Source organism: Gymnoscopelus braueri (genome assembly GCF_963280865.1).
Source record: "Gymnoscopelus braueri genome assembly, chromosome: 3".
In the NCBI taxonomy this organism is placed as follows: Eukaryota; Metazoa; Chordata; class Actinopteri; order Myctophiformes; family Myctophidae; genus Gymnoscopelus; species Gymnoscopelus braueri.
The window spans coordinates 10,783,460-10,809,886 of record NC_137612.1 but is presented as its reverse complement, the minus strand read 5'-3'; the positions used below and the strand labels follow the sequence as shown (position 1 = coordinate 10,809,886).

At 40.8% G+C, this 26,427-nt stretch overlaps 2 protein-coding genes across 3 annotated transcripts in view; one reads left to right on the top strand and one right to left on the bottom strand.

The window, feature by feature from the left end:
* The window catches only part of LOC308082539 (RNA-binding motif, single-stranded-interacting protein 2-like), a 98,448-nt gene extending 78,046 nt beyond the window's left edge, over nucleotides 1–20,402 (bottom strand). For both annotated transcript variants that reach the window (XM_080424355.1, XM_080424356.1), the window contains exon 1: nucleotides 20,267–20,402. In XM_080424355.1, the coding sequence (XP_080280481.1) occupies nucleotides 20,267–20,341 (75 nt within the window). In that variant the 5' untranslated portion in view covers nucleotides 20,342–20,402. The remainder of the gene's footprint in view (nucleotides 1–20,266) is intronic.
* The window catches only part of LOC308082533 (AMP deaminase 2-like), a gene marked incomplete at its 5' end in the record, with an annotated part of 557,360 nt that overhangs the window by 410,601 nt on the left and 120,332 nt on the right, over nucleotides 1–26,427 (top strand). The window lies entirely within an intron of this gene.

Genomic DNA, 26,427 nt, shown 5'->3' with positions numbered 1-26,427 from the left:
AATTACTTTTAAAGCACAGTGTCTGTCAAAGTGTCTGAGAATTATAAGCATGATAAGAATGTGCCTGCATGGCCAATCTGACTTATTTGCCCAAACTTCTTTTTTTTTCTTCACAGTGACACATATTTGTTATAATATTGAGATAACATGTATTATGTAATATGTAATAATTACTGTTAACCCATCCTTTCTGTTTTGAAATTGTTAATTTTTGAACTTTTGCTACTCTTCAAGTAGAGTATGTAAAAGCTACGTATTTTGCTTAGATTTGTCCTAGTTTTGTTAAAAACCGATGTTTGCTTAGATTCTTCTTTTCTATTCTATCAATTTATCTGATGAATTTAGCTTAGTTAAACCAATGTGCTACTACATTTTATATTATTTTCTAAACCAAAGCAAAATAAGCCTTAGCCTTCAGCCTACACCTTTTCGGTGCTACTTGTATAAGTGGACTCTAATGTATGTATGTGTTTTTTTTTTTTTTTTAAATGGACCGAAATAAAGATTTACTACTACTACTACTACTTTCCAAGAGCTAAATCTATTAAGTTTTGTATTTGGCAAAAGCAGTATTCACCTTCCTACATAATGTATGGCTCTGAGGATGTGGAGCCAGCTTTGTTTGTTTGTGAACATCGTTTCAAATTCCAAAAATTCCTCTCTTGTCATCTACAGCACGCATACACCCTCTCTGAGCATCATAGAGAAGCTGCATGAAAGTATAAATAGGATGGAAATTAGAGAACAAGTTCACATAAGGCAAGAGTTAGCTGAGCAGCGGTGACATTTCAAAGCCTCGGGAAGTTGAAAGTGAAAGTTTGAAATTGGTAATTCAAAGGAGAGGCATGAAAAGCCCCTTGACTTCCACCATTCATCCCCTGGGGACTAGAGGAGTGAATGGCCTTTGTGTGGAACAGTTCCAGAGACGTATAGGGCTGCAGGGCGATATGATATTCAAGTCACTATCACCGTCTCTTCAAACTTTTGCCTCGATTTACGATTAATGAACGATTATTTCAAATTCATTCATTCAAGATTTTTTTATTCTCGAAATTAAAGTGAGTAGTTAAACTCATTTGCGGTGTCGTCGAGTATTACAACGCATTCAACAACATAGGTGTTGAAAATACTTGGGAAAACGTTTTAAACGCATGCATGTAAAATATAAAAGTTACAGATAAGAAACCAAGTAAAATTTTAACCAAATTTCTAACCCTAATTAAATGTGAAAATAGCATATCTACGAGGTCACAACGTGTCACATTGCTCGGCTATTTTCAATAATTTTACACGCCACCATTGTGCAACAAAGTATAAGACTAATCTGTTTAGTCGATTACAAAACCATTGATTCAATTTTTTTTGTGTTGATTTGTTGATACAGCATATAAGACATTTTGATATGTTCAGCTAATTGCCCAGCCCTCTGACTACATTACTGTTGTAGAATAGTTCCAGATACAATCCTCTGACTACATTACGGTTGTAGAATAGTTTCAGATACAATCCTCTGACTACATTACTGTTGTAGAATAGTTCCAGAGACATTCCACTCACTACATTACTGTTGTAGAATAGTTCCAGAGACATATGTCTCTGGAACTATTCTACAACAGTAATGTAGTGAGTGGAATGTCTCTGGAACTATTCTACAACAGTAATGTAGTGAGAGGAATATTCCTCTCACTACATTACTGTAGTAGACATTCCTCTCACTACATTACTGTTGTATAATAGTTCCAGATACAATCATCTGACTACATTACTGTTGTAGAATAGTTCCAGAGACATTCCTCTCACTATATTACTGTAGTAGAATAGTTCCAGAGACATTCCTCTCACTACATTACTGTAGTAGAATAGTTCCAGAGTCATTCCTCTCACTACATTACTGTTTTAGAATAGTTCCAGAGTCATTCCTCTCGCTACATTACTGTTGTAGAATAGTTCCAGAGACATTCCACTCACTACATTACTGTAGTAGAATAGTTCCAGAGTCATTCCTCTCACTACATTACTGTAGTAGAATAGTTCTAGAGTCATTCCTCTCGCTACATTACTGTTGTAGAATAGTTCCAGAGGCATTCCACTCACTACATTACTGTAGTAGAATAGTTCCAGTCTCATTACTCTCACTACATTACTGTAGTAGAATAGTTCCAGAGTCATTCCTCTCGCTACATTACTGTAGTAGAATAGTTCCAGAGACATTCCACTCACTACATTACTGTAGTAGAATAGTTCCAGAGACATTCCACTCACTACATTACTGTAGTAGAATAGTTCCAGTCTCATTACTCTCACTACATTACTGTAGTAGAATAGTTCCAGAGTCATTCCTCTCACTACATTACTGTAGTAGAATAGTTCCAGAGTCATTCCTCTCACTACATTACTGTTGTGGTCTAGCCTCGTTCCCAGCCTTTACTCACCTCCGAGGAGAAAAGCCTGGTCACGAACCTAATGCAGAGAGTGTCTATGGGGTGGGACGTCATATGTACAGTATTTCCCTCGGAAACCAATCTTTTTCGACCAATCACAACACTTGTTTCAGTCATGGAGAATGTAAACAGATTTGTAAAGAGTCAACGTCATTTCCTTGGGCGTGTACTTCCGGCAAGTTTAGACACTCAACCGGCTAGGTCTTAGAACATTCTGATCAAAATATGCTCCTCATTGACTTACATAGTATTGAGGAGCATATTTTGAATTATCAATTTCTAATCATTGGAGCAATTATTTTGGATTTCTCACCCACCTTTGGAGATACATCATGGTAAGGTACAGTAACACACATCTCAGTAACACAAATCTCTACCAAAGTTTCCTATAGCCCTTTAAATGAAAAAGTTACACATCATAACTTCAACCACTTAGTTGAGCGGGGTCCCCCAGGTCTCCGTACTCATAGGCCCGCCCCTTTTTTCCCTCTACACCCAAATCTCTTTGCCGAAAATAGCCAATCTACAAGCTCACTGCACAGCCATTTTTGCCGAATGAGATTTTAGTCGATTTAGTCGACTAAAATGCATTTTGGTGGTCTGTGATGGCATTGTTGATTTATGCTTAGCTGCCTGCCGAAGAATAGCAGATCTACAAGCTCACAACGTGTCGCGCTGATCTTGTAGATCTGCTATTTTCGGTGCATTACACCCACACAACACCCACGTCCCTCAACATCTTATAGGCTAGTTTTTATTTGTTGACGAAAATTGTCAATTTATTTAGTCATACAGTAGCTTCACTAAGCTTCATAGCTTCAGTTTTTTGTCCTCATAGTTTTAGTCAAATGACTCCAGGGCAGGGGTCTTCAACGTTTTCAGCCCAAGGACCCCCTCTCTGAGAGAGATGAAGCAGGGACCCCCACTAAATATTGCATAAGATTGTGTTTCAGATTAGATTTTTTTCATAGATATTGGATTCCTGTTACTGTGTATTTTAAGACATTTAACCACTTAAACCGTCAATACTTAGTAAACTTTCACTCCGTACTTAGTCTGCTCTTTTTCCCCCTCTCTTTGCCGAAAATAGCCGATCTACAAGCTCACAACGCCTCGCAGCGCGAGGTGTTGTGAGCTTGTAGATCGTCTATTTCGGCGAAAGTTGTCCTTAGAATAGGGATGCTAGGGTTCAAGTGGTTAATGTAAAAAACTAACTTCCTATCACACAATGATTTGGTGGACCCCCTGTAGTACCTCCGAGGACCCCTTAGGGGTCCCGGACCTCCTGTTGAAGACCCCTGCTCCAGGGCATGCCACGGAGAAAAGAAAGAAAAGAAGAATCCCTGACTGACACAAAGTCTACAAAAACATGCCATTCTTCCACACAGAGGCCCAAACGGAGACATACGACACCTGTCCTACGACAAGGTCTCCTGTTGTCCCTCCATGCAGGAAGTAGTGGTAGAAAATGTACTCAAATGTTTTACTTAAGTAAAAGTACCAATACTGCAATATAGAAATACTCTGTAAGGGCGCGCCCCCACCAAGAGTTGGCTGGCCGCTGTTTGCAGAATCTGCCAATGCATTGTCAATGCAAATGCGTTGATTCACGCAAGAGCAGATTTTTCCGCCTCTCGCGCAGACCTTGCGTTTATCTGCTCTCCGCGACTAAGCATAAAACTGCTGGAGGCAGGCGCTGATTTTCTCCCTCTGTCCAATCGGGTGAGTGGAAGGCGGACCGTCCCAAGATTCAGGAAGCACCATGGTGCTCAAGGCAGCAGGCCGTGCGGGCTGCGGGGACGATCTTGAGTGTGAGTGACAGGTGCGTCACAGCGTTTTTTTTAATCCGCTGGCAGCAAAAAACTGTGACCGCGCACAACCTGCGTTTAACAGCGGCCAGCCAACTCTTGGTGGGAGGGCGCGCTCTCACCGCACTTTTATTTTACCTCTGGGGCAGAATCTGCCAATGCATTGTCAATGTAAATGCGTGGATTCACGCAAGAGCGGATTTTTCCGCTTGTCGCGCAGACCGTGCGTTTATCTGCTATACGCGACTTGTCCATTGGAAGCATAAAACTGCTGGAGGCAGGAGCTGAGTTTCTCCCTCTGTCCAATCGGGTGAGTCGAAGGCGGACCGTCCCAAGACTCGAAGCAACATGGTGCTCAAGGCAGCAGGCGGTGCGGGCTACGGGGAGGGTCCTGAAAGTGAGTGACAGGCGCGTCACTCCCGTTTTTTAGAATCCGCTGGCTGCAAAAAACTGTGGCCGCGCACAACCTGCGTTTAACAGCGGCCAGCCAACTTTTGGTGAGAGCGCGCCCTTTAGTGGAGGTGTTAAGACCCCAAAATATGCCGTTAACTTCAAGTCATGATGCAAAGGTCCCCTTTGGTATGGAAGTACCTTAGGGCCATAGGAAAACATTTATCCAAAGAGACGAGTTAGATCACCCTTCATTTCTGAAATATACACGTTTTTAAAAATGGCCGCCACCATTTACAGCAATACAGCAGAACCAATATCTTTGCTTCTGTTAAAGCTATAATAATAATATTGGTGTCAAAGTGTACATTTTTGGGGTCAAGTAATCCAATTCAATCGGTTTCCAGGCAAAAAACCCAATAATTTTCTTATTGCCATTGAAAACAGGGGTAAAATATGCACATTTTATTAGAAAAATGTGTTTTAACAGGGTAACTTTCCATTTATTTCCCCTCTAAAACTTTAATTTAGTTTTCCCTTTGGCTTGGAAGTACCTTAGGGCAATAGGAAATAAATTATCCAAAGACACAAACTAGATAAGACGTCATTTCTAAAGTATGTGCGTTTTAAAAAATGGCCGCCGCCATTTACAGCAATACAGCATAGCCCATATCTTTGCTTCTGTTAGAGCTATAATGATAATAATGGTGTCAAAATGTACATTTCTGGGGCCAAGGAATACAATTAAATAGGTTCCAAGACTAAAAAACCCAATCGTTTTCTCATTACCCTCACAATGGGGGTAAAATATGCACATTTCATCAACAAAATAAGTGACAACAAGGTGACATTAAATGTTTCCCCCTATAAAAAACTTTAAGAAGTACAACCTCTTATGCACATGCCATATGCTCTATGTGCGTCTGTCCAATCTAGGAACCCAGCCAAAAAAAGGAAAAAAACAGCATCACATTCCTAACTATACACGTTGTATCAGGAGCTCCCGACAGATTTACTGTAGCTGCGGAGCTCTGAATCTGTCTTGAGAGATTAGTGTCTGTCTGACTGTATGTGTATATGTCTGACTGCCATCACCTGAGAGTTACACCTGTTGCTGCCACAAAACATAAATTCTGCACCAGGGACTGCAACAATTTGATTAAATCAGAGGTGACAGAAAATCTGAGACACTTTGAGGTTCAATTTGAGGTTTGTATTACTTTCTCTTTGAATACAGAATTTTTTTTATGTGAGCTGTGCCATTAAAGATCAAAAAGTGGACAGAGCAAGAAGAAAACATGAAGAGTCTGTGAGCCCAGTAAAAACACAGTGCATGAATAGTGGTGGCAAGTTCACTGCACAGGTTATACTCTCATGCTCATCATCATCCTCATGTGAACAAACCACACCGTGTTTCTTCTGTGGTGAAGTTGGCAACAGAAAGGAATTAAGGAGGGCTTCCAACCTGGGATTGGATCGAAAAGTGAAATAATGTGCTCAGGTGCTGGGTGACAAGTGTCTGTTAGCTAAACAAGCTGCTGGTGACATGGTAGCTATGGAGGCAGTGCATCATTGTGCATGCCTGACTAGGCTCTATAGAAAAGCAGAAACCGCCGTTGTGACACGACAGAAAATAAGGCAACACAGGTCATCAGAGCACATGTCCTCAATGAATTGTTTGAGTCAATCAATTATTATTAAATGTAACACCACGCGCCTTGTGAGGATATTGACATCAGATCTGTGCGACTAGATCGTGGCTGGTCCCTGTTATGTTGTTTGATGATGACCTGGCATGAAAAGCAACACATCTACTGAGGTCTCCATCATCTTCAGAGCAGCTAAAATCCTCCGGGAAGAATATCTTCCGATGAAACAATAATTTACAGGTTCCTTCACAGCCTCCTGATTCAATCCCTCCCCTGCTGCGATTGTTCCTAAAGATGCTTCTGGATGAATAAGGTATTGACCAGCCAGCCCCTGAACCAGAGAAGTGCCAGGTTGATACATCAATTGGGCAGCAAATCATTTACAACTCTGTGAAATGCAGATCCAAGAAATGTGGCAGTAGTGTTAGTTGTCACATAAGAGAAAGGGAAACATCAGCTTCACTGTATCTGGCAATGAATCTGCACCTGGATACTGGCAGTAAACACCAGGTGGATACCATGCATAAGCGAGGTATGTGTATGTTATATAGTGAAGTTTACTATTACTACTCAGGGGTTGACACTAAGGTCTCAGAGGCACTTGCCCGTCGGGCAAGTACAGGTCATTTTCTACTTGCCCACAGGTCTTGCCCACTTGCCCGAAAAGTAAATCGTCCTTTATAAAATGATAGGTTAAATTTGAATTACCATTCAATTAAACACTTATTTTTTTTACTTTCTACTTTATGGGGCTGCACGATAAAAAATGTCATACCTCAATATGTATGCCAAATATCTAAATAGCTATGAATATGACTATGGGTTGAAGGTAGGGTAAGTGATATTTTTTGGTTAAAACAAAAAGGGTTTTGTTATGGGTTAAAGCTCTATAGAGTGTTTGTTCAGTAACAGGGGTCTCTCCGTCTCCCCAGCTCTTTGATAGACAGAAAATAAATTTCCAGTTAGGTGACACCATTTCAGCCAATCAGGAGAGAGTACCCATTTTATCAGCTTCATTTTTATAATGTTCCAGTTCCAATTTTACATGCTCATTTATTTGTGTCATCACTTCCAATTTCACTTGTTTAATCTGTATCCTGTCTGAGTTCTCTGTCCTGATTCGATAAAATTGGTATCCTGACTCAAAAAGGCATTTTCTGTTTAATAAAAAGAGCTGGAGAGACAAAATGTGCACCTGCCCGTGGGGCAACCAGATAGCAAACTTCACCTGCCCTACCATTTTATTTACCTGCCCCGGGCAGGCGGGCAGGTGTTAGTGTCAATCCCTGCTACTGCTAATTTGGGAAAGCAGCCAGTCCAGCAAGGGGCATTCACACACTGTCTGGGGGCTGGGGGTTGTCTTGGGCATGACGTAGACTAGTACCCCGGATGCGATGTTTTCGTTCAGTTGCATGCTACCAGCGGAATGTTGTGATTGTATCATGCTGAAGTTTACTTGAGTAGAAAGGATTATTTCACAACACCTGTGTGGTTATTCACAGTCACGATATAACAGTGTGTATCATATGATTGCTTGAAAACATTGAGTACAGTGATCAATCAGTGGGAGCAGATTGGTGTGGTGGTCCCACCTCAGGCAGTTAAGGTTGTCTTCACCAATGGTGGTTTTGACAACATTGACCACAACCCATCATCAACAACAGCAAAATCAGCCCTCCACGTGACATGCATTAGCATTAAGTAACATCCTAGTTCCAGCTAATATGGGGAAGAACCTGTACAATCCTTGCCAGCTTTCTACACAACAATGGATCTGGATGTTTCTCTCCAAACTGATGTTCCTGCCCTTAATACAAACAGTCATCCTCAGCCAACCTCTTGTCCTCTCAGCAAAATACTTGAAGAAGGCTCCCAGTGGTTGGAGAGAGTCAGACACCTTGTGGGGAAAGACAACCTTGAGGGTGAAGAATGGATCTCATGGGCTGCATATTATGCAAGCATTGCAGAGCGTTGTTCAGCCCCCCCCCCCCCCCCCATCCAAATCATACATACTGCCACTGTTCATAGAGTCTCCTACCAGTCCCATATGGCTTGGCTTGGCATGCAATGAATGTCCTCCTTCAAGCAATCAACTACCTAAATCCAGGTCAGACACCAGTCATGGTAGCTGATCAACCCCTATTCACACTTGCCAAAAAACTTCAGTGGAAGTTCCCCCAGACAGAGCTTGATGAGGACTCATTCCTAGTTACATTGGGGGCAATTCATACAAAGAAGATGCTCTGGAGTGTGTCTGGAGACTGGCTGGATGGATGGCAGTGGATGGACTACAGCTCTTACCAATAGTGGTATTTCAACTAGTGGCAAAGCTCAGTCTTTCATTGGTGTTCACCACATCTGTAGAACCCGGTACATGCAACAGGTGTCTGTAGCTGCTCTGTATGTACTCATGATGAAGGCTTATGAGCGATATTTGGAAAAGGCAACAACTGTAAATGATGAGTGGAGCCCCCTCTTCCTTGTGTCCTTTGATGAATGGCTTAAATTTCAATTATTTCAAGGGACTTGCCAGAACTGGTTATTTGCAAGTGCAAGACTCAAATTAACACGACAACCTCATTGTCATGGTAGTAAGAAAACTATTGGGGATTGGTTTTGCCTTGAAACCTGATTAATTGGATTCCTTGACCCTAAAAATGTACTCTTTGACACAATTCTTACCATTATAGCTTTAACAGAAGTAAATATGGGTTCTGCTGTATTACTTCAAATGGTGGCGGCCATTTTTAAAAACGCATATATTTCAGAAATGAAGAGTGATCTTATTTGTCTCTTTGGATCATTTCTTTCTTAGTGCCCTAAGGTACTTCCATACCAAAGGGAAAAGTAAATCAAAGTTTTAGAGGAGGGGGGGTAAGTTACCCTGTTAAAACATATTTTTCAAATGAAATGTACATATTTTACCCCCCGCTGTCATGGCAATTAGTGAAGACTTGGGTTTGTTGCATTGAAACCTATTTAATTGAATTCCTCAACCCCAAAAATTTACAATTTGACACCAATATTATTACTATAGCTCTAACAGAAGCAAAGATATGGGGTCTGGTATAATAGTGGTTAATTGTCATCAGCCTTTTTTATAAAACGTCTATATAAAGAAAATGAAGGGTGATCTAACTTGTCTTTTTGGATTTTTTTTTTCCTATGGACCTAAGGTACTTCCATGACAAAGGGGAAAGTAAATAAAAGTTTTAGAGGGGGGGGGGGGGTAAGTTACCCTGTTAAAACGTATTTTTTTTAATGAAATTTGCATATTTTACCCCCCGCTGTCATGGTAATTAATGAAGTATTAGTTTTTTTGCCTTGAAACCTATTTAATTGGATTCCTCAACCCCAAAAATTTACACTTTGACACCAATATCATTATTATAGTTCTAACAGAAGCAAAGATATGGGGTCTGGTGTAATAGCGGTTAATTGTCGGCGGCCATTTTTTAAAAACGTCTATACATTTTTTTTTAAGGGTGATCTAACTCGTCTCTTTGGATAATTATTTTCCTATGGCCCTAAGGTACTTCCATACCAAAGGGGACCTTTGCATCATGACTTGAAGTTAAATGTGTCTTGACACCTCCACTACTTACAAGTAAAAGTCCAGAATTCAAAATCTACTTGAGTAAAAGTACAAAAGTATTGGCATAAAAATGTACTTAAAGTACCAAAAGTAAAAGTACTAAAATGTTTGAGAATAGCAGATCTACAAGCTCACAACGCGTCGCGATTCAACGCGTTGTGAGCTTGTAGATTGGCTATTTTCAAATAGCCTATGTATAAAATAGGGCTGAAGTGGTTAATGTATGTTTAATTTATAGTATTATCATTTATATCTGCAAAGTAACTAGTAACTAAAGTTTTCAAATAATTGTAGTGGAGTAAAAGTTCAATATTTGCTTCCAGATGTAGTGGAGTAGAAGTAAAAGTATTGGAAATTGGATATACCCAAGTAAAGTACAAATACCTCAAAATTGTACTTAAGTGCAGTACTTAAGTAAATGTACTTAGTTACTTTCCACCACTGTCCCTCCATGCAGGCAGGAAACGCATTCACACTGAACTTAACCTGTTAAGACCGGGAATGCATCTCGGTCATTTTAACATTTATTCTATGAGCTTGTATATCTGCTATTTTTCTGAAAAATCGTGCATGGAAAAACTTTGTGCAAATCTTTGAATATATATATTTTTAAAACGAAAATGTTTTACTAACAAATCTTTGCTTCTGCGTGGGGTCCCTGGAGCGAAACATATTTTGAGACATATCATGTTGGGGGTCCTTGACATGGGACTTGACATTACTGATATAGCAACATACATTTAGAAAACATTTTTTGATATGTATTTGGCTGTGGACCCCCATCTCAAAACATTTTGTGCCAGGGACCCCCATGAAGCAAATATTTGAGTTAAAAAAAATCCCTTTAAAAAATAGATTTTAAAAAAAATAGCAGATCTACAAGCTTGTATCTGCTATTTTTGAATAGCCAAAATATGGATAAAGTGGTTACACACAAATGCGTTCCCGGTCTAAACGGGTTAAACCAAATCACATTGGGGGGACGTTTAATTGTATTTATTTGAAGTCAAAGCAGAGGTGCTGGTTGAGGGGTAACCAGACCTCTTCACCTCATCACACAGCATACACACACAAAGGACTCCTTATTCACCCCTCAGCGCCTTTATTTTGTGTTCAGCCCCTTATTTCCTTTACTCACACACATGCGGGAGGTCAGGTATGACACACGAGAGCAGCGGTGGAAAGTAAGTAACTAAGTACATTTACTCGAGTACAATTTTGAGTTGTTTTTTACTTTACTGATGTATATGTTAAAGTGCTCATGTGGCCCATAGTCGCTTATTTTGGGCTGGTTTTCCTAGACCTGGTTGCTTGTTTCTCTCACAGAATCTGGCAACACTGTCTCAGAGGCCAATATTGTACTTTTACTCCAATTATTTGAAAACTTTAGTTACTAGTTCTTTGTAGATTTTGATTATAAATGACAAAACATACATTAACCACTTCAGCCCTACATACATTTCGGGCAGATTGAAAGTAGCCGACGTGACACATTGTGAGCTTGTAGATCCACTATTTCTACATTGCAATATTGATACTTTTACTTATAAAATAATAACAAATACAAATTGTACTAATTCCGCCGCTGGCAGGAGGTCTGGCAGGAGAGAGAGAGGGAGAGAGAGAGAGAGTATAGAGTAGAGATTAGAGAGAGAGAGGAGAGAGAGAGAGAGAGAGAGGGAGAGGGAGAGGGAAAGGGAAAGGGAGAGGGAGAGGGAGAGAGAGAGAGAGAGAGAGAGAGAGAGAGAGAGAGAGAGGGGAGAGGAGGGTAATGTCAGAGAGATCTCACGGGAACTTGACCTCTCTGTGAACTTGGGTTGCAGCATGAGGCTCCAAGCTAACAACAAGCAGCAGAATCAACAGGACGAAGGAGAACGCTGTTTTCCTTCCGCTTTCTCTTCCTCTCTTTCCACTTCTATCGCCTCGGCAGCTTGTACGTCATCCTAGTCCTATACTACCACTTAAACCAAATCACATTGGGAGGAAAGCTGCTTCCTTCCGCTTTTTCTTCCTCTCGTTTCCAGTTCTGGCCTCGGCCAGCAGCTTTTACGTCATCCTAGTAACTACCACACACACTGCTTCTTCTTGGATCATTCCTTATCCTTACCGCAGTGACTCTCCCGCCGTTTCCATATAGAGCAGTGACGGCTCCAGAGAATTCTGGCAGGGGGGGCTATGTGGGGGCTGACTGCGCGCGCGTGCATGCGTCCAGTGCGCGCACGGGCGATTTTTTTTGCGGTTTCGGCCCGGTTTCGGGTCCAAAAATGTGCGGGTTCGGGCGGGTTTTGGTACTTTATCTCGGTTTTAGGGTTAGGGTTAGGGTTAGGTTAGGGTTACATTATTTAATTCACATTTTTGCCTGATTTTACCGATTTATTATCAAAAAAGAATTATTTATTTATTCCATAAATATTTTTTCTTAAAAATTGGGTTTGTGGCAGGGGGTGCTTAGGGGGGGCTAGGCTTTCGCCAGGGGGTGCTTGTGCCCCCCCAAGACCCCCCCTGGCGCCGTCCCTGATATAGAGCACCGAAGTCTGACGTCATTTACACATCCTATACCTGGGCCTATACCCCCAGTCTGAATTAGCCTCGTTCCCAGCCTTTACTCATCTGCAGAGAGAAAAGCCTGGTCACAACCTAATGCAGAGAGTGTCTATCGTGGCGGGACCTCCGTCGAACGTATTTCCCCCGGAGACAATCTTTTTTTGAACTTTCATAGCTATGAGTTTGTAGATCTGCATTTTTTTTTTCAATCAGAATTTTTTTTTGCAAATCTTTGAATACAAATCTTATTTTAGCAAACATTTTTAACTCAAATCTTTGCTTCTGGGGGGTCCCTGGAACAACATATTTTGAGATGGTGGTCCACGGCCAAATACATTTAATTTTGGGGGTCCTTGACCTTAAAACGTTTGAGAACCACTGATTTAGAAACATATCAAAGAGACGATTTGTGTAAAAGAAAAACCATAAAATTATGCAAACGATTTTTTTTTTTAAATAGCAGATGTACAAGCTCACAGCGCGGCACAAAGTGACACGCTGTGAGCTTGTATATCTGCTATTAAAATCTAAAATGCTTTCCCAGAGTGTTCACATGGAACCAAATGGACCTAACACATGAGGATCCATTTATTCAGCTTCCATTTAATAGTGTTCCAGTTCCAATTTTGCTTTGTTTCATCACTTCCAATTTCACTTGTTTATCCTGTGTAGCCTATGAGTTCTCTCTCCTGATTGGATCAAATTGGTATCCTGATTCCTGACCTTAACATTTATTTTTTTGTTTACTAAAAAGCTGGAGAGGCATGGAGACCCCTGTTACTGAACAAACACTCTATAGCAATGATTGCTATGGGAATATAGAGTTATTTTACACTGTTACTGAACAAACACACTCTATAGCAATGATTACTATGGGAATATAGAGCTATTTTACACTGTTACTGAACAAACACACTCTATACTCTATACACTCTGTTTACTGTATCTGTTTTGTCTTCTGTATTATGTCTACTTGTTTTGTATTGTTGACGATGTCTCTTTTTGTATGGATACCACTTTTTAACAGCCTGCTCAGGGACTACAGATGAAAATTAGCCAACTCTGGCTAACTCTGGCTCATTTACATGGACGTGAATAACTGACATGTTGATCAATGTGCATTGTCCCTGTTAAATAAATAAATAAATAAAATAAATAAATATAGCAATGATTACTATGGGAATATAGAGTTATTTAACACTTATTTTAACAACAACAATCTCACTTACACCTACCATCTTTAAGTTTCTATATTTGTTGTTGCTTAACCCATTCAATCCAGGAACGCATCTGTGTCATTTTAGATTTCTTTGCCTATTCTAAAATAGCAGATATACAAGCTCATAGTGCCACGCTATGAGCTTGTAGATCTGCTATTTTTGAAAAATCGTGAACATTTGTGCAAATCCTCTCTCTCTTTGAAGCGAACATTTGCAACTGTCAAATGTCTCAACAAATGTCTTAATTTTTCTGCAAAACTATTGTTGCTATATCTGTGGTGCTCAAACTTTTTCTTGTCAAGGACCCCCAAAATTATATGTTTTTGGCCACCGACCCCCATCAAAATATGTTGTTCCAGGGACCCCCCTAGAACAACATGTTTTGATGGGGATCGGCGGCCAAAAACATATAATCCCCCCCCCCCCCCACCGGAAGCAAAGAGTTAAAAATGTTGTTTCAAAAGCATATATGTATTCAAAGATTTGCACACATTTTCACGATTTTTCAAAAATAGCAGATCTACAAGCTCATAGTGCCGCGCTATGAGCTTGTAGATCTGCTATTTTTGAATAGCCAAAGCATAAACATAATGGTTATAGCTAAAATTTAAAATGAAACAGATGCTTTACCGGATTGAATGGTAAATCCATCTGTCTAGATCAGGGGTCTTCAACGTTTTCAGGCCAACGACCCCCTAGCTGAGAGAGAGATGAAGCAGGGACCCCCTACTCTATATTGTATAAAATTGTGTTTCAGATTAAAGTAATTTTTTTACTTCGTCTGCTATTTTTTCCCTCTACACCAAAAATAGCCGATCTACAAGCTTGTAGATCTGCTATTGTCGGCTAATGTTCCCCTCAGAAAAGGAATTATAGGGTTCAAGTGGTTAATGTAAAAAAACTAAATCCTATCACACAAAGATTTGGCGGACCCCCTGTAGTAACTCTGAGGACCCCCTAGGGGTCCCGGACCCCCTGTTGAAGACCCCTGGTCTAGTGTGTATTCTAAAGTGAGCCATTATGATGGCAGTGGGGTTGTTGAAAGGGGGCGTTTAAGGACAACTCATAGGAGCACTAATCTGAAACATTTGAAAAGTGCCAAAAACATAAAGAATGCCTGTGAAATTCTTAATGAGTCAGGTCAGACAGCTTGTGAAACAACCAGTCAGTCCAAGATTAACATATTCTTAGTGCTACATGAACCATTTAACCACTTAATAACACACATTCTAAATTTTTGCCGATCTGCAAGCTCAGATTTCTAAAAATGAACGTATTTTATTATTTTTTTGATTCTCCTATGATGATGACATGCCCAAAATTGGGAATGCCGATGTTTATGGTGGATCACTGTCCCATTATACAGTAATTACTATCTCCTTTCAAATCTAACTGAAAGATCCCCAACAATACAAATTTTACTGATGCTTTCTTCTATATTATGTTGATTTCTTCTGGATTTTTATTCGCTCTTGAGCCAGAAAAGAATCATGCACCTCGATATACTTCAAGAAACCAAACCCAGGCCTGGGCCGTAGCGTGACGGTCCAGGCACCCTAAGCTGCAATGCCAGCCTGACAGCGTGTCGCGGGTTCGACTCCTGTTCCAGACAACCTTTGCTGCGTGTCACACACCCCCCCCCCCCCAGCTCTCTCCCCATTTCCTGTCAGCCTACTTTCCCTATCCAAGGTTGCCAGATCTGCTTATTATAATTTCCCAGCAAGATTTTATTTGAAAATAGCCGATCTACAAGCTCACAACGCGTCGCATCGCGACGCGTTGTGAGCTTGTAGATCTGCTATTTTCAAATAGCTGATGTATATGTTAAAGTGCTCATGTGGCCCATAGTCGCTTCTTTTGGGCTGGTTTTCTTAGGCCTGGTTGCTTGTTTCTCTCACAGAATCTGGCAACACTGTCCCTATACCCTCTCTAAAATAAAGGCATAAAGAAACCGAACCAAATAATACATTTAGCTCTGCATAAGTTCATTAGGTGTGTGTGTGTGTGTGTGTGTGTGTGTGTGTGTGTGTGTGTGTGTGTGTGTGTGTGTGTGTGTGTGTGTGTGTGTGTGTGTGTGTGTGTGTGTGTGTGCGTGTGCGTGAGCGTGTGCGTGTGCGTGTGCGTGAGTGAGTGAGTGAGTGAGTGAGAGAGAGAAATCAAGAGACGAGAGAGAGAGAGAGAGAGAGAGAGAGAGAGAGAGAGAGAGAGAGAGAGAGAGAGAGAGAGAGAGAGAGAGAGAGAGAGGCAATAATACAGTTTGTCCTCCCACAGCAGTATAACTGTAATGACATCAGGTCGGGGTAGGAGGAGACCCTGCCCTGTGTATGTCTTTTAAGAAAAGGCAGTAATTATGTCACAGCATTATAATGCACTAATAACGCTCCTGGCTCACAACACAGGAGGCTGACATATATATGAATGACATGCATACAGGTTGTTTGACAACAGCGTTTGGTCTTTGAAGTTTAAACACAACATCCAGTCAGTCACCACACACACAACAAAGCCATGAAGCCAGCCATCCCCACCAATCATCCCCTCCTCCCCTCCTCCGCCTCCTCCCCTCCTCTCCTCCTCCCCTCCCCTCCTATCCTCTCATCCATGCTCATCATTCAGCATCACTTCTTCTTCACAGTGAAACACAACGCCTCGAGGACATGACATCCACATCCACTGGAGTGATGCTGCATCTATAACCGGAACGCACACAACACATCTTTTTACACGTTATTTTTAGAAAAATATGTTAGTTTTACTGTTTTACTGTTAAGTTTAGGATTAAGGTTAGGGTTAGGGTTAGTTTTACTGAGGTTAAGTTTAGGAATAAGGTTAGGGTTAGACATAGTTTTACTGAGGTTAAGTTTAGGAATAAGGTTAGGGTTAGGCATAGTTTTACTGAGGTTAAGTTTAGGAATAAGGTTAGGTTTAGGCATAGTTTTACTGAGGTTAAGGTTAGGAATAAGGTTAGGTTTAGGCATAGTTTACTGAGGTTAAGGTTAGGAATAAGGTTAGGTTTAGGCATAGTTTACTGAGGTTAAGGTTAGGAATAAGGTTAGGTTTAGGCATAGTTTTACTGAGGTTAAGTTTAGGAATAAGGTTAGGTTTAGGCATAGTTTTACTGAGATTAATTTTAGGAATAAGGTTAGGTTTAGGCATAGTTTTACTGAGGTTAAGTTTAGGAATAAGGTTAGGTTTACTTTAGACATAGTTTTACTCAGGTTAAGGTTAGGAATAAGGTTAGGTTTAGACAGTTACGTTTAGGTGGCAACAGTTTCGAGTTCGCCGGATTAGACCCGGGGCGAGCGTGTTTTGGGGCGAGTGTTCTTGTATTTAGCTTAGCTCCAAAACAAGTTATTTATTTTTTCTTTACACTAAAAGACAAAACACGAATTTAAAAGCAACAATTAACTACAGCACGTATCCAACAACAAGGGTTATGTTGCCTATCCTAATGCAAATGCAGTAATAGCATATTAATCTGCGGTTTTCAACGCACAACTAGAATATTACACATTTCCTCTCTGACTGTGTCCCTTCTCCGGATAAGTGACAACAGTTGCACTGCATGCTGCAATGTCAACAAAGAAGAATGCTATCATTATAGTCACAGCTTTTAGCTCCAAAACAAGTCATTCTTTTCTTTACACTCATAGACAAAACACATATTTAAAAGAAATAATTAACTACAGCACAAGAAGTGCATCCATCAACAACCCTAAAGCATAATTGAATTGCCTTTAATTTAAAGATATGTGTGAATTCAAAAATAAGATTATTTCTCAAGGGTTATGTTGCCTATCCTAATGCAAATGCAGTAATAGCCTATATACTGTATGTAATAGTAGTAATAGTAATAGTAATAATACAGTAATAGTAATAGCCCTATGCTGCTGCATTGTCTGCAGTGGTGGAAAGTAAGTACATTTACTTAAGTACTGTAATTAAGTACAATTTTGAGGTATTTGTACTTTACTTGAGTATTTCCAATTTCCAATACTTTTACTTCTACTCCACTACATCTCAGAGGCATATATTGTACTTTTACTCCACTACAATTATTTGAAAACTTTATTTACTAGTTACTTTTCAGATATAAATTATGATTTTATAAAACATACATTAACCACTTTAGCCCTATTTTATACATAGGCTATTTGAAAATAGCAGATCTACAAGCTCACAACGTGTCGCATCGCGACAAGTTGTGCGCTTGTAGATCTGCTATTTTCAAACATTTTAGTACTTTTACTTTTGGTACTTTAAGTACATTTTGATGCCAATACTTTTGTACTTTTACTCAAGTAGATTTTGAATTCTGGACTTTTACTTGTAACAGAGTATTTCTATATTGCAGTATTGGTACTTTTACTTAAGTAAAGAAGTTGAGTACTTTTTCCACCACTATATGTAATAGTAGTAATAGTAATAGTAGTAATACAGTAATAGTAATAGCCCTATGCTGCTGCATTGTCTGAAGGAAGGTAAACCAAAATAAGTTTTACTCTTCTGTACCTGTGCACAAGATGTAACAATAAAGTACAACCTTGAACCTTGAACCTGTGGTTTTCAACGCACAACTAGAAAAACACAAATTTTCCTCATAGTGTCCCTTCTCTCCGGATAAGTGTCAACAGAGAAGAATGTCATCATTATTATCATCATAGTCACAGTGCATTCATAGTTTTGGGAATGCAGTCATCATCTGGAGGGAGATTTATCAAAGGGGCGGGGCTTATTCTGCTATACTTCCAGGGGGGAGAGAGAGAGAGAGAGAGGGAGAGGGAGAAAGAGAGAGAAAACAACGTTGCAAACTTAACACTGAAGACATGCTTTTACATTAGATATGATCAACATCCATTGATCATAATTATTGTTGTTATTGAGAGGCTACATTGTAGCAGAACTAACTAACATCCCCATCATCCTTTATTTACCCTCCCTCCCGTGAGCTTGCAGATCGGCTATTTTCCCCCAGTGCGCGACACCGGGCGCACAACGAAGTATATCATGAACCCCCCCCCCCCACACACACACACACACACACACACACACACACACACACACACACACACACACACAAACACGCACACGTAAGGTTAGGTGTTTAATCGTGAAGTTGTTACTCTCCACCATTGGTGGGAAAAGTACTCAATTTTACTCAAGCAAAAGTATTAACACAGCAAAATAGAAATACTCTGTTACAAGTAGGCCTATTACGGAATTCAAAATGTAAAAGTGCAAAAGCATCGGCATCAAAATATACTTAAAGCACCAATGTATATATATATATTTTTTAAATAGCAGATCTACAAGCTCACAGCATAGCGATGATGTGTGTTTTGTGATAATAATCAAAATCTACAAAGTAATTAGTAACTAGCTTTCATATAATTATAGTGGAGTAAAAGTATAATATTTGCCTCTGATGAGATGTAGTGGAGTAGAAGTGAAAGTACTGAAAATTGGAAATGCTCAAGTAAAAGTACAAACAACTCAAAATGTAACTTGAGTATAGGCTGCAGTACTTGAGTAAATGGATAGTTACTTTACACTGCTCCCCACCATGGACTTTTCCCCCAAATGAGTGAAACAACAGCCATAGATATAATATCCACATCCTTTCAGTGGTGTAAAGTAACTAAGTACATGTACTGAAGTACTGTACTTAAGTACAATTTTGAGGTATTTTTTCTCTACTGGAGTATTTTCCAATGTTCAGTACTTTTACTTCTACTCCACTACATATCAGAGGCAAATGTTGTACTTTTACTCCACTACAATTATTTGAAAACTTTAGTTACTTTGTAGATTTCGATTATTATCACAAAACACACATTAACCACTTCAGCCCTATACATTCGGCCATTTGAAAATAGCAGATCTACGATCACAATGCATTGCATTGTAGATCTGCTATTTTCAAAACAATTGTATACATTTGAAAACTTGTGGGAGACACAATATTCTGCATAATGAGTACTTTTACTTTTGGTACTTTAAGTATATTTTGACACCAATACTTTTGTACTTTTTTACTCGAGTAAATTTTGAATTCCGGAGTTTTACTTGTAACGGAGTACTTCTACACTGCAGTATTGATACTTTTACTTAAGTAATAAATAAATCGTACTTATTCCACCACTGCATCCTTTTATACTGTAACTGTAACAAAAACAACAACAACAAACAGCCCAAAACAACACAAAATAAGAGATAAAACTGAGATAGTTCTCAAGGCTCTATAAATGATACATGACGGTGACAACATGGACGTTATTATAATAAATAAACCACAGATACAAAGTATCAAAAACAGACACATATTATTCTCCTCCAAACCAACAAGAAAACCTGAAGTTACAAAAAAAAAAAAATCCGGTGCGTTTCGCTTTTCAAGGACACAGTGGACACTGCAGTTTATACTGTCACACACACACACACACACACACACACACACACACACACACACACACACACACGCGCACAACAAGGCTTTTGTCGCGACAGACCGTCCGACCAAACACACGGGGTGTTGTCCTGTAGGAGGGGGGGTGGGGGGGGGGTGTATTAGAATAAAAAGCATTGTAAATGCTCCGCCATAAGGTCTTGTATCTCCTACCTTCTTGGTGTTCCTGTGGCTGTAGGCTCCGCTGTAGGGAGTGAGTCCTGCCCTTGGCGGAGCGGAGAGCAGCATTTTTCTGCCTCTATGTCCGGAGCGTAGAGTAGGACTACAGCCCAGAGGACTGGAGCTGACGTCAGCAGGCAGGCAGGCAGGGAAGTTAGGCTGGGAGACCGAGCTGAAGGCTGTGGGAGGCTGGGAGCTGCTGTAGTGTTAGTGTAGGGTAGTCCTACTGCTGCTGCTCTGTTTGTAGTCCTACTGCTGCTGCTCTGTAGGCTACTGCTGCTGCTCTGTGTGTAGTCCTACTGCTGCTGCTCTGTCTGTAGTCCTACTGCTGTGCTCTGTCTGTAGTCCTACTGCTGCTGCTCTGTGTGTAGTCCTACTGCTGCTGCTCTGTCTGTAGTCCTACTGCTGTGCTCTGTCTGTAGTCCTACTGCTGCTGCTCTGTGTGTAGTCCTACTGCTGCTGCTCTGTCTGTAGTCCTACTGCTGTGCTCTGTCTGTAGTCCTACTGCTGCTGCTCTGTGTGTAGTCCTACTGCTGCTGCTCTGTGTGTAGTCCTACTGCTGCTGCTCTGTCTGTAGTCCTACTGCTGCTGCTCTGTCTGTAGTCCTACTGCTGCTGCTCTGTGTGTAGTCCTACTGCTGCTGCTCTGTGTGTAGTCCTACTGCTGCTGCTCTGTCTGTAGTCCTACTGCTGCTGCTCTGTGTGTAGTCCTACTGCTGCTGCTCTGTGTGTAGTCCTACTGCTGTGCTCTGTAGGCTACTGCTCTGCTCTGTCTGTAGTTCTACTGCTGCTGCTCTGTGTGTAGTCCTACTGCTCTGCTCTGTCTGTAGTCCTACTGCTCTGCTCTGTCTGTAGCTCTGCTGCTGCTGCTCTGTCTGTAGTCCTACTGCTCTGCTCTGTCTGTAGTCCTACTGCTCTGCTCTGTCTGTAGTCCTACTGCTGCTGCTCTGTCTGTAGTCCTACTGCTCTGCTCTGTCTGTAGTCCTACTGTTCTGCTCTGTCTGTAGCTCTGCTGCTGCTGCTCTGTCTGTAGTCCTACTGCTCTGCTCTGTCTGTAGTCCTACTGCTCTGTTCTGTCTGTAGTCCTACTGCTGCTGCTCTGTCTGTAGTCCTACTGCTCTGTCTGTAGTCCTACTGCTCTGTCTGTAGACCTACTGCTCTGTCTATAGGCTACTGCTCTGTCTGTAGTCCTACTGCTGCTGCTCTGTCTGTAGACCTACTGCTCTGTCTGTAGCCTGCTGCTCTGTCTGTAGTTCTACTGCTGCTGCTCTGTCTGTAGTCCTACTGCTCTGTCTATAGGCTACAGCTCTTTCTGTAGTTCTACTGCTGCTGCTCTGTCTGTAGTCCTACTGCTCGGCTCTGTAGGCTACTGCTCTGTCTGTAGTCCTACTGCTCTGCACTGTCTGTAGTCCTAATGCTCTGCACTGTCTGTAGTCCAACTGCTCTGTCTGTAGTTCTACTGCTCTGTCTGTAGTCCTACTGCTCTGTCTGTAGTTCTACTGCTCTGTCTGTAGGCTACTGCTCTGCTCTGTCTGCAGGCTACTGCTTCTGCTCTGTCTTTAGTTCTACTGCTCTGTCTGTAGACTACTGCTCTGCTCTGTCTGTAGGCTACTGCTTCTGCTCTGTCTTTAGTTCTACTGCTCTGTCTGTAGCCTACTGCTCTGTGTGGACTGTGGAGTCCCACTATGTAGCCTACTGTGTCTGTACTCTGTAGCCTACAGAGCCTGCTGCTCTGTGTGAAGTCTGCTGTAGCCTACTGCTCTGTCTGAAGTCCCACTGGTAGACAGGTGCTACAGTATATGTCCTATAATATATAGTCTATAATCTGTAATCCCACTGGTAGACAGGTGCTATATGTCCTATAATCTATAGCCTAGTCCCACTGGTAGACTGATAGAGGTGCTATATGAATGAATGAATGAATGAATTCATATTTTATTTCCGTGTCGAGACAATTTCTTGACCCATCCCACATGGGATTATCAGACATATCGATTAAAACAAAAACAAAAAATTAAACATCCCAGTGTATACCCAGCCAGCAACTCATAATACAGCCTGGTTTGGAACAAGCCACATACAGTACATATATTCATATATACCTGCACATAGAATATATAAAGTTGTCTATAAAAATGAAGGTTCATCTATTATACGTCACCCTTCTCCTTCTATCCCACGCTTTATAAAAGATATTCTCCAATGCAAAAATGTGACAAAAAATAAATTCAATTAAAGCACCACTCTCATAATCTATCAGGCTACAGTATATGTCTATAATCCATAGTCTATAATCTATAGTCCCACTGGTAGACTGATAGAGGTGCTATTGGTCCACTAGCAGTCTTGTGTCCTAGCAGTCTGTTAAAGGGATAGTTCACCCAAAAAAATACTTATTTTCAATCAATTACACACCCCATGAAGCCTTGAATTCATGGAGACTTTTTTGTTTTTGTCGCATTCCTAAGCCAAAAATGTTATGACCGACGGAAAGATGTTAATGTCTCCAGTAGGAGACTCAAAGTTGACACTTTGAGTCTCCTACTGGAGACAGCGCCGGTCATCAAATTATTTGCTTTAGGAATGCGACAAAAACAAAGAAATCTCCATGAATTAAAAATATATATATATTTGGATTCAAGATGTTGTGGAGTAGAAGTAAAGTACTGTAAATTGGAAATACTCAAGTAAAGTAGAAATACAGAATACAGAAAGTACAGTACTCAAGTAAATGTACTTTGTTAATTACTTTCTACCACTGGTTGCTGCTGTAGCATGATGTCCTACTTTAGCTCCTTGTGTCTTTTGGCTGCACATGAATGAATACACAAGCTTGAAAACAAATGAGTTGATGCTTTAGCTGCCTGCCTCTGGCATCCACCCTGGCTTGGAAAGTGTTCAGTGTTTACTATTCTCTAGCCTACTACTGACTTTTGCTTTCACTTGGACTCCATAATACCATTTCCTGTTTTCTGGGAACAGAACGTTTTCAGATTATGGATTGGGAGATAAACACTGAAATCACCCAACTAATAGTGATTTTCTCAGCTTGCAAGCACCTTTGTGAATTTGAGCTGATTATTGCAACACTGGTACTCCCCAAGGAACTGTGCTGTCACCTTTCCTGTTCACTCTCTACGCCCCCAGTCGAGACCTGTGGGTCGAGACCCCCAGGGGGGTCCCCACATGATTTTGGGAAGGTCCCCAGATGACGGTGAAGTGACAATTTAAGGACTTTTAAGTCCTTTTTTAATGCCCTAAAAAAATAAGAAAAGAAAAAGACCATTACTGCATCAAAATATACTATAAAAACTGATCAAACATTGGCCAAATTGTCAAATAATATAAGAGAGGTAAAAATTGTGAAAATAGCTGATCTACAAACTCACAACGCGTCACGATGCGACACGTTGTGAGCTTGTAGATCTGCTATTTTCAAATAGACTAGGTATGAAATAGGGCTAAAGTGGTTATAAATATGTTTTATAATGTAATCATTTATATCTGCGAAGTAGGCTAACTAGTAACTAAAGTTTTCAAATAATTGTATAAAAGTACAATATTTGCCTCTGAGATTAGTGGAGTAGAAGTAAAAGTATAGACAATTGGAAATACTTGAGTAAATTTACTTTACCACTGACAGTGCCTCAGAGTACTCAAGTACTGGCTTGAGGAATCATTTGAAATAATTAATGTGTATCCCACCCTGTATGCATGCATAAACACAGCAAAGAAGCACAGAATGTCTGAATTCATATTTATTCATTGTTTTATTAATATTTTCATTTCATTATATTCGCTCTGATTATAATCTGATGCGTCACGTGTTGTTTGTCCAATCAGATTACAGCTGGCTGCTTGTGGCGGGCTTTTTCAAACGACGCGACGCTCGAGCGGTCAGTGAGCGCCCAAACATCAGACCTACAAGCCCACAGCGCGTGTATCCGCGATGTTCTATGGGGTTTGTAGATCTGCCGTTTTCGGCTCGTGACACGTAACCGTAGTGAGAAGACGCAGGCTTCTGTCGTGTTGTTTGATGCAGAGACGAGAGGTGGTTCTTATGAAAGAGGAAGAAAAATACAATGGAAGAGAAGAGGTGAATGTTATTAAATGCATTACTTTTAATTTCGACATTTTATTTAAAAACGAAAACGTCTGAATTCTTTGCACGAGCTGTGAATGTACTACGTTCAGTACGTGGTGGAAGAAGTATTCAGATATTTATGTTTTTTACAAGTAAAAGTAGCAATACCACAATATAAAAATACTCGTAAATTGTGAGCTCTGAATTAAGTATAAAATTAAAGTATATGCGTTTGTTTATATCATTTTAGACTTCAGACATATCATGAAACAAACAGCTGGACTTTGATGAAGTTGGACGTTTAACAAGGAAGACAAAGGTAAAGGTAAGAAATAAACCTTTACTTTTCTATGCTGGTTAATAAGAAAGTGAACACCCATGGACGCACCACGCACACACACACACACGCACACGCACACGCACACGCACACGCACACGCACACACACACACACACACACACACACACGCCTGTGTTACAATGACGCGATAGTCAATAGTTCTCAAACCTCAGTCATGACGAAACTTCAACCTGGTTTTTGCACTTTCTTCATTTACAGTCCGTACATCTACATAAACGTTCACATTTCAAATATAAAGTGCTTACCTTATGGTCACAGATGTTATGATTATGTATGGCTCCTCAGAAGTACCCTTAATCTTCCGTGTCGTTCAATAAAAAGCATTTTAATCCGATCGGTGGCCATTTTCTCATAGAGTTACAGTGTATCAGAGTGCAGTACACCTCCCAACCGATAGGGTCGCGTAGATGAAAGCATTGTGGAGAAAATTCGAAGAAAATGGCCACCAAACGGATTAAAATACTTTTTATTGAACAATACGGATGACACGGATACTTTTGAGGATCCGAACATAATTGTAACATTTGTGGCCATGAGGTAAGCACTTGAAATTTGAAATTCGAACGTTTGTGTAGATGTGAGGGTTGTAATAGAGAAAGTGCAAAAAACAGGTTGAAGTTCAGCCATGACGCCCGTGTCGTGACGGACGAGTGTCGTGTGATCCATGGCTGCAAGGTGTTGTGACTTGTGAGCTTGTAGATCTGCTATTTTTGGTAGCACCAATCGGAACCTCTCCCTCCGCACTGTATAACTACATAGCGGAGGGAGAGGTTCTTAATGAGGCTACTATTTTTGGCAAAGAGGTATGATAGCCTACTGTAGGCTAGAGGGGAAAATAGCAGACAGTGTAAACAAACGTTGAAGACCCCTGGACTTTAGGGTTAAAATTGTTAAATATATAATAGAATAGAAAGCCTGCAGTTTCTAGCCTGGATTCCCTAATCGATGATGTCACTGGTGGGCAACTGTCCACAGCCAGCCCTCCTCTGAGACGCAAAGTCGACAAAAATGGTGCCAATTAATAATGAGCATTTAGTGAGGACCAGTTATATGAAGATATGTTGAAAATGGGTTAGTGCTCCTTTAATTATTTGCATAAAATGCATCAGTTTTGTGGGCCTCTGTTCTGTTCCATGTTAGTTCAGTCTGTCAGGGGAACATGTGTGACTGTCAGCAGTTGGGGACATGTCATGCACTTAAGTGACATGATGGTGGCACTCAGTGGAACCTCGGTCTGGCAGCAGCAGCCATGGCTGACGACAGGAACATTGTTTGCACATCAACAGGCTCATCGCTACGCAACCCCCCCAGCCTCCCTCTCCTTCCCCAGTGAATCCATACTGATTACCTCTATACTAGCCGGGTGGCTGTGTGTGTGTGTGTGTGTGTGTGTGTGTGTGTGTGTGTGTGTGTGTGTGTGTGTGTGTGTGTGTGTGTGTGTGTGTGTGTGTGTGTGTGTGTGTGTGTGTGTGTGTGTGTGTGTGTGTGTGTGTGTGTGTGTGTGTGTGTGTGTGTGTGTGTGTGTGTGTCTATGTGTGTGTGTGAGTAAAAGTACAAAAGTATTGGTATCAAAATGTATTTAAAAGTACCAAAAGTAGAAAGTACTCATTGTGCAGTCCCATTTCACAAGTTTTCAAATGTATACAGATATTTGAAAATAGCCGATCTACATGCTCACGATCTACATGCTCACGATCTACATGCTCACGATC